The sequence below is a fragment of the Triticum dicoccoides genome, chromosome 5A, assembly GCF_002162155.2.
Source record: "Triticum dicoccoides isolate Atlit2015 ecotype Zavitan chromosome 5A, WEW_v2.0, whole genome shotgun sequence".
NCBI classification, from domain to species: Eukaryota; Viridiplantae; Streptophyta; class Magnoliopsida; order Poales; family Poaceae; genus Triticum; species Triticum dicoccoides.
In genome coordinates, this window is record NC_041388.1 from 650,072,978 (window position 1) to 650,081,562 (window position 8,585).

The 8,585-nt window shown below is 44.5% G+C and overlaps 1 protein-coding gene across 1 annotated transcript; it reads left to right on the forward strand.

Moving 5' to 3' along the window:
- Positions 1 to 1,669: 1,669 nt before the first annotated feature.
- LOC119303754 (60S ribosomal protein L24-like) lies at positions 1,670 to 4,555 on the forward strand. The gene is made up of 6 exons (XM_037580893.1): positions 1,670 to 1,799; positions 2,542 to 2,585; positions 2,693 to 2,768; positions 2,869 to 2,970; positions 3,520 to 3,668; positions 4,201 to 4,555. The coding sequence occupies exons 2-6, from the start codon at positions 2,575 to 2,577 to the stop codon at positions 4,346 to 4,348; spliced, it is 486 nt and encodes a 161-aa protein (XP_037436790.1). The 5' UTR covers positions 1,670 to 1,799; positions 2,542 to 2,574; the 3' UTR covers positions 4,349 to 4,555.
- The last annotated feature ends 4,030 nt before the right edge of the window (positions 4,556 to 8,585 follow it).

An 8,585-nucleotide genomic window follows, 5' to 3' on the forward strand; every position in this document is an offset into this window, starting at 1 on the left:
GGCGACCGGAGACGAGATGGACTGACGATGGCGTAGGTGGGAGACAAAAGTATTCTGTATTTTTTCTTAGGGGAGAAGGCGGCTACATACTAAGTGGAACTGACATAAAGTAATGCTTTAACTTTTTCTCTAATCCATTTTTCTTTGTTCCTTCTAATCTACATAACAATGCTTCGATTTGAGATAAACTTTATATAAAAAAGACGCACATCAATGTGATAGTTTCAATTTTACGATCAGTTCGTAGTTTCGTCAAATGTAAATGTTCAATTTCCAACTCATGCTTGAAGCTATTTTGAATGAATTTTGTCAAATTCATCGCGCACGGTGGATCATTGGGAATTTCTTTGACCAGTAGCTTCATCTTACAATTTCACACGACTTACATGTTGCACATTTTCTACTTTGACTTCTTTCTCGTGAAAAATATACACGCATGCATGTGATATGTGTTAATAACATTCTTTAATCTCGGTCTCCTCTTTCGTGTACTGCTACACCGGTGTCACCATAGGCGTCGCTCCTCTCGGTCTCTTCTCCCGCGTGTTTTTGCACTAGTGTCATTACCGATGTCGTTTCTCTCAACCTCCTCTCTTATGCCCTACTACACTCATGTGATCGTCGTTTCTCTCTACATTATCTTCCATATCCTACTACACTGAAACCATCGTCGGCGTCATTCCTCTCGGCTGCCTCGCCCGCATCCTACTACACTGGCGTCGTCGCCATTGTCATCATCTCCTGCATGTTGTTGCACTAGTGTCACCTCTTCTCCCATGTTCTACTACACTCGTGCGGTCGCCGTTCCTTTTGGTCTCCTCTCCCATGTCCTGCTACACTGAAGCCATCGTCAACGCCGTTCCTCTCAACCTCCTCGCTCGCGCCCTACTACACTGGTGTCGTCGCCATCATCGTTCTTTTCGGCCTCCTCCTCCACATCCTACTACACTGACACCGCCACAGCGCACACACTACATTTTTTCTCCATCATCCTCCGTTCAACTCCCTACTGTTCATTACTTCACATGGACATTCTCTGCGGCGACGACGCTGGCAACTAGTTCACTGCGCCGTCGATGGGATCGCTCGCCCGACCGCAACTCTGCGGTCTTCGTGTCAGACGCGGCGCCGCGACCACCACCTACCGCTGTAGCCAAGGCACTCTAACATGACATTGTGTTATGTGTAGCTGTTAACTTTTGATCATGTCCAGTGTATGCAACCAAACAACATGCACCAGTATGAACATATTCAATGTGATCAATAAAACACAATGCGTAGAGGCGTTGCTATGATGCAGTGAAATGGGATGCAGACAACCAATCAACATATAGATGATGCTTTTTTTCTTGTATATGTTCAACCAGGCCCAACTAAAACAAGTATGCAAAGTGGCAAAAACGATGTAGGTAACCAAACACACCTGTACTGTAGCTATAGTAAATTTTTTTAGAAATTCTTTACCTTTTTTTAAGGCAAGGAGAAATACTTTATCAGCAGTTTTTTTTAGGCGAGCTTTACCTGCAGCTTTTTTTTATAGTTTTTGCCGTCTCGTGGACGGAGGCCCAGTAGCTCTGACATCAAACTGGCCTGGCCCAACTGCAAGGTAGGTCTCCACCAATCGGCCCATACGGGCTTGGACGGCCTGGATCCTCTCCAAGGACCGTATAAAACAACAGGGCTGGTGCCCGGCGAAAACCCTAGCAGAGGAGGCGGCGGAGGCAGAGCAGGAGAGCGGCAGCTCGCGCGCGCGCGCCCCCATTGCCGCCGCAGCAGGAGCCCGCCGATTCCAATCCAAGGTGAGAGAGCTCTTTTCCCCAGTCTACTCACCAAGGCGCCTCTCGATTTGTTGCTAGATTGCGTCATATGCGCGCATTACATGCGTTGTTGGTTGGTTCATGCCGTTGTATAAGAACTACTTGAGAGTTGAGATCCTGTAGTAGTAGTTTGCGTATCATTTGGTCATGTTAAAGATCAGTTCTAGCTGCCAGCGATTAGCCCCAACATTTTTGCGTGTGGAGAAATGTCGAACCGGTGGTTTGTGCCTTAGAAATCTCAACTGTGTAAATCACTTGTTCATGAGAGTTTTTCAATGTACCCTGCTCTGTATATAAGTTCTGTTGTTTAAAACTCATAATGATGCACTGTAGTTCAGTTTGTTTTGTTACTCTCTTTGATATGCTGTAATATGTAACGAGGCAGCGAGGTTTCGTCTTTGAAGCTTACGGAGGAATAAATAAGTATCATAAAATTTAAAATGCACCTAAGCGCCTTACCTTGCAACGGTGGACGCTAATTTATAGGCGTTAATCAAGCAATGGGGCCCTTTGTGCGGGAACAAAACAAGCCAAGCGCTCGGTGCACGCTTTTGCATCGATGCTATGGTCGACACCAAGATTTAACATCACAACCGCTAAACGGGCTGGAAATCAATCCTAGCGCCTGCCTCTAGTGCCTGGCGTTGTAGATGCCCTTAGGTGCCGATGCTTTCTTGTATTGAATGATATTGTGGGTGCTGATGTCCTTGCATTTAATTTGTAGGAGGAGCTTTGAAGGTTTGTCAGGGCGGAGAAGATGGTTCTCAAGTATGCTACTCTTTGATTTTGTGTGGCGATGTCAAGTTGGGCGATGTTAAAGATTTGTAAAACTGCTTGCTACAATCTTACTTATTCCTGCTACTGTGTTCATACAGGACAGAGCTCTGCCGTTTCAGCGGTGCCAAGATATACCCAGGGAAGGGTATCAGATTCATCCGCTCAGACTCTCAAGTAAGCTTGTGCGCCCCTGTTGTTATTGTGCATGGAATGAAAACCAAGTGGAAATTCGCTGACATTGTGCTGTACGTTCTTCGCACGTGCCCAAAATCAGGTCTTCCTTTTCTCCAACTCAAAGTGCAAGAGCTACTTCCACAACCGTCTCAAGCCAGCTAAACTCGCATGGACGGCCATGTACAGGAAGCAGCACAAGAAGGTACATATTGATAAGCCAATTCCCTTGAAAGATATACTCCATATACTAGTTCAGCATATGTTTCATAATCTTAATACTATGTCCTATTAGAGTGATCTTATTAGGCAGTATAAGTGCAATGACCTGGTAGTTAATTGGCCTGCTTAAATATTTGCCTTGATTGATAGTTTCTTTTCCGGTAGCTAGTGGTGGTAAAAGAAAGTGACATATCTAATCAGGCTCAGGGACTAAGAATAATTTGGTTACAACATTGTCAGTTAGTCGGCTCTGCTGACCTGCTTAAATATTTGCCTTGATTGATAGTTTCTTTTCCGGTAGCTAGTGGCGGTAAAAGAAAGTGACATATCTAATCAGGCTCCGGGACTAAGAATAATTTGGTTACCACATTGTCAGTTAGTCGGCTCTCTGCTGACAGCACAAATGATATATATTGCTTAATCATGTGTAGTTTTCATTCCTTTTGCTCTGTTGCAAGTGGATGTCTGCGCAGTTCTCATCTCTGCTTACTTGTGTTTTAACGGGCTTATAATTTTTTGTGGTGTGTTGCAGGATATTCATGCTGAGGCTGCAAAGAAGAGGCGCCGCACCACCAAGAGGCCGTATTCCAGGTCAATTGTAGGTGCTTCCCTTGAAGTTATCCAGAAGAAGAGAGCTGAGAAGCCGGAGGTCCGTGATGCAGCCAGGGAAGCAGCTCTGCGGTAATACTTTCTCCATGGCTTTTTGACTCCTAGATATTGTGATTTGTTATAACAAGAAACTTGGTATGAACAAACATGTTTTTATGTTGCATGTTACACTCACACTAGGATAGCTACATATATTCTGGCTCAGTTAGTATTGAACTATGTGGTGACTTAATGCCTGACTTCTAATGGCTCATGCAGCATTTGAAAGAAATACCTAGTTATGTACTCCCTCTGTCTGAAAAAGCTTGTCCCTCAAATGGATGTATCCAGCACTAACTTGGTGCTAGATACATCCATTTGAGGGACAAGCTTTTTCGGACGGAGGGGGTATGCATTAGAGAAGGTTTGCTCTAATTCGAGTTTTGAGAGGCTAGTTTTTTTAGATCACACCTGTCAACTGAACATCATCCGCGTAATATGCACCTGCGTGTTTCTGTTCATGTTTAATAAGCGTACAACATCTGGGCAGTCTTGGTACCTAGTTTTTCTATCCAATGTAATATATCTATATAAGGTACTTACAGAGGTAACTGCTCTATAACAGTGAGATCAAGGAGCGGATTAAGAAGACCAAGGATGAGAAGCGAGCAAAGAAGGTGGAGGTGACAAAATCCCAGAAGACCACCGGCAGAGGCAACGCCCCCAAACCTGGAAAGGCCCCCAAGCTTGGCGGTGGTGGCGGGAAGCGCTAGATGGAGTCCCTGACGATCAATGTGAAATTTTGAACCAGTTGCATGATGTCTTACCCCGTATCTTTTAGGAAGTTTTTTGCTCAAACCAGCTGTTGCTGTCGGTATGCAGCATCTGGGTGCACAAACCAGTGGTGGATCAGTGTGAAAGATTGTTTTATGTTTCTCATCAATGTGAGATTGTTCTATGCTTATCTGGTTGTTGTTTTAGCTTTTGTCGTGTTTTTTCCGCACCACATTGTGCATGTTTGTCTGTCGTCCCCGTAGAACCTTTCTCATGCCCTTGTAATTGGGTGTTAATCGATATGGCGCACGGCCGTCATAACGCGACCTTGAGCTGGTTATTAATTCAACGGCCGTGGCCGCCGATCGTGCCTTTAAGATTGGATGATTAAGTGAAAGTTTGACCCCGTGGATTTTGCTTTCAAGATATTGAAAAAATCCATCGGCAATCACAACTCTAATAATTAACTGCAACTTTACTAATTTCAAGATGGTTGAACACACCATGCTCTTTTATTGGATTCTCTAGGGTTGATTGTATTTCTTTTATCAACAAAAAGAAGATAGTTACAATTATTAAAAATCAATACATTTCAGTGACTCTCTTTGTATATACGTATATAAGATTAGAAATATGGAAATAATATCCACAAAAGATATATGAAAATAATAGGTAATACAGATGTCTATATACACATATAGAAATGTATCAGTGTCTAAATTATCATGTGTTATGCAGCGAAGAGGTAGGATGCCCTCGCATTTAGGAGGGCCACTGTGCTAACTTTATAGATAAAACATCCTGATCTTTTTATTAATAATAAATAAGAACTCTGTAATTACGGAAGTGGTAAAGGGCCGGTGGAAAATGTCAAAATAGTAAGGACGCTATGAAGAGGAGCGTCCAAACCTGGACGCCATTGCTAAGTGTGTCCCTTTATAGACGCTCTTATAACGACATCTAGCTATGTGGTTTCACTTATTAGGCTCAACCGAGTCTTTTTTTTCTCTTCTCTGATATACGTAACAGTTTCTGATATGCAAACCCTAATACGCATGCAGCCGTCGCTCTTGATCTCGCGGTCTCGTAAGTAAGCTCCAGCGGCCAACATCAACAATCATCATGGGAGTCGTGTTGTCTCACCGGCCGCTCATCATTAGGAATTTAGGATCGTCCACTTGACCTGTAGTTGGCGCATGTGAGTTGTACGCCATATTGCATCTCCTCTATCAAGTTTTTTTGTATAATTCGTTCCATGGTTGCAAGTGTACTGCGTACAATGTATAGATGATTGGATTTTTATTCCTGGTAATATAATTGGTAATTGTCTAGTTTATGAGAACTGATAGGTCGTGAAAAATGCAACCTTGAGTCGATAGTAAATCAATTTAATATTTTAATCTTTACTTTCTACATGTTCATGTCTGCAGGTGAATCCGAGAACATCTTAATTGTTCTAACGTATGTTGATGGTGAAGTGCAACATGGATCCATGGATGTGGAGTATAATGTTCCTCCCAAAGTCACATTTCCAGCATATGAGGAAACAACTTTTCAAGATATCAAGAATCTATGTCAAGGACTTAGACATGGAAATAGCAGTGATAGAAACAACATGAATATCCAGGTCCCGAGCAACATGGAACATGATTTTCAATTAATTTCAGTATATGAGGAAAGAGGATGGAACATGATTTTTAAGAAGACTAGGTCCCGAGCAACATGGCAAGCGATAGAGTTATATGTTAAGTTCACACCAAATCAAGGTACGTTGAGCCAACTCAACGGTGGAAGCAACATACCTAGAATTGAAAGGGAAGGAAAAAGGTATACGGAAGTGCAATGTGTTCATCATTGCAACAAACCCCGTCTGGTGCATCTCTGGATTATAGTACATGTGCTCGTGATTTTGACATGTCACATGTTCCATCTTGTAGTCATGGTAATGCAAGAAATGATTTTCCAACAAGTACTGCCTATAGCCCTTATGATCAGGATGATATAGACCCAAATGATGCTTTGATTGGACATGATGATGATGACAATGAGCATGATTTCGATGACGCACCTAGCCAATGTTCAGATGATTATCCAGAACCAATGGCCGTGCACCACAACTGGAGTTGAGTATAAAGAAATGTGTGGGCATTGTCATATAATAAGTTCTCTTTGCAACCAAATACTCTGGCCTCATCAAGACAAGGGAACACGGATGTACATGGATGAGATGCAAGGAAGGCGAATGGGGCAACAGGCCCGACGCTCCACAACTGACAATAATCAAACGGGTATATAGCTATTGCCGTACTAGTAATTTATATGTAAAATAGCAAAAGCTTGGGAAAATGGGAGCATCATATAATTTTCTTTTCATGTCTTCGCTTTAGGCTCATCGTCTGGCGAAGGAAAAATGAAATATAATCGAGGAAACACGTCGAGTTAAGGGAAAAACACATCATTGACAAGAAAGAGTGTTGGGGATATGTAACGCCCTCGATGCGGCTATATCTCCCACGTGTCGAAGCACGACTTAGAGGCATAACCGCATTGTAAGCAATGTCGCAAGTGAGGTAATCTTCACACAACCCATGAATATAACATTACATCATCCAGATACACACAAGGTCCGACTACGGAACCAAAATAAAAGAAGACTACCCCAAATGCTACACAGATCCCCGATCGTCCCAACTGGGCTCCACTACTGATCAACTAGAAACGGAACAACACAAAGGACAAGATCTTCATCGAGCTCCTCCTTGAGCTTGGTTGCGTCACCTGCATGATTCAACGGCACCTGCAAGCTGGTTTTGGAAGTATCTGTGAGTCACGGGGACTCAGCAATCTCACACCCTCGCGATCAAGACTATTTAAGCTTAAAGGAAGGGTAAAAGGTATGAGGTGGAGCTGCAGCAAGCGTGACAGGATCGATATGGTTGACTAGCGGGGGGGGGGGTGAATAGGCAACTAACAATTTTTAGCTTTTCTTTAACAATTTAAACTTTGCATCAAAGTAGGTTGTCTAGATATGCAACTAGGTGAGCAACCTATATGATGCAACAAGGATAGGAACACAAGCAAGCAAGTGATATGATACAAATAAGCTTACACAAGTAAAGGCACGAGATAACCAAGAGTGGATACAGTGGAGACGGGGATGTGTTGCCGAAGTTCCTTCCCTTTGAGAGGAAGTACGTCTCCGTTGGAGCGGTGTGGAGGCACAATGCTCCCCAAGAAGCCACCAGGGCCACCGTATTCTCCTCACGCCCTCACACAATGCGAGATGCCGTGATTCCACTATTGGTGCCCTTGAAGGTGGCGACCAAACCTTTACAAACACGGTTGGGGCTCTCTCCACAACTTAATTGGAGGCTCCCAACGAAACCACGAAGCTTCACCACAATGGAATATGGCTCCGAGGTGACCTCAACCGTCTAGGGTGCTCAAACACTCAAGAGTAACAAAATCCACACAAGAAAGTATGGGAGAAGCAAATATCCTTTGGTGGAAGTGTAGATCTAGGTCTCCTCCTTCAATCCCTAGCAAATCAACAAGTTTGAGTGGCTAGAGAGAGAGAGATCGGGCAATAGAGCTTGAAGTGCATTAATGGTGGAGTGAGAGAGGTCAAAGGTGAGAGTGGTAGGTGGGAGAAACACTCTTATATAGCAACCCTAAAAATCCAGCCGTTGCTGCATTTTCAGCCCCGCAGCGGTACAACCGGTCCTTGTCCCGGTACAACCGAGACTCACGGTGTAGTTGCAGAACCCTACCAGGCGGTACAACCGGGCCATTGGGCGGTAGTACCAGTTAAGAAAAATGACCGGACCAACCGCCCAGCCACCGCACAACTACCGCCTCAGAACAGAGACGCGACGGGTACTTGAGCGGTGCAAGGCCGGAACAACCGCATGGCCTTGAGCTCTTGGACGGCCAAGTTCTGAGCAGAAGAACCGCTCAGACCACCGGTGGTACCGGCCAACGAGGATCGACCGGATCAATCGGGCCACCACCGCCCGAGAACCGCATCAAAACAGAACTTTGAGCGGTACTTGAGCGGTGCATGGCCGGAACCACCGCCCTAGCCTTCGTTGAGCAAGGTGGCGGTACCACCGCCCGGAGGCAGCGGTACAACCGCTCGGTAAAAGCTGGAGAGCGACAAGGTCCAGCGGTACAACCGCTCCAGGGGGCGGTACAACCGCTGGGAAGAGCAGAAAACAGAAGGAAAGATAGGGGGAA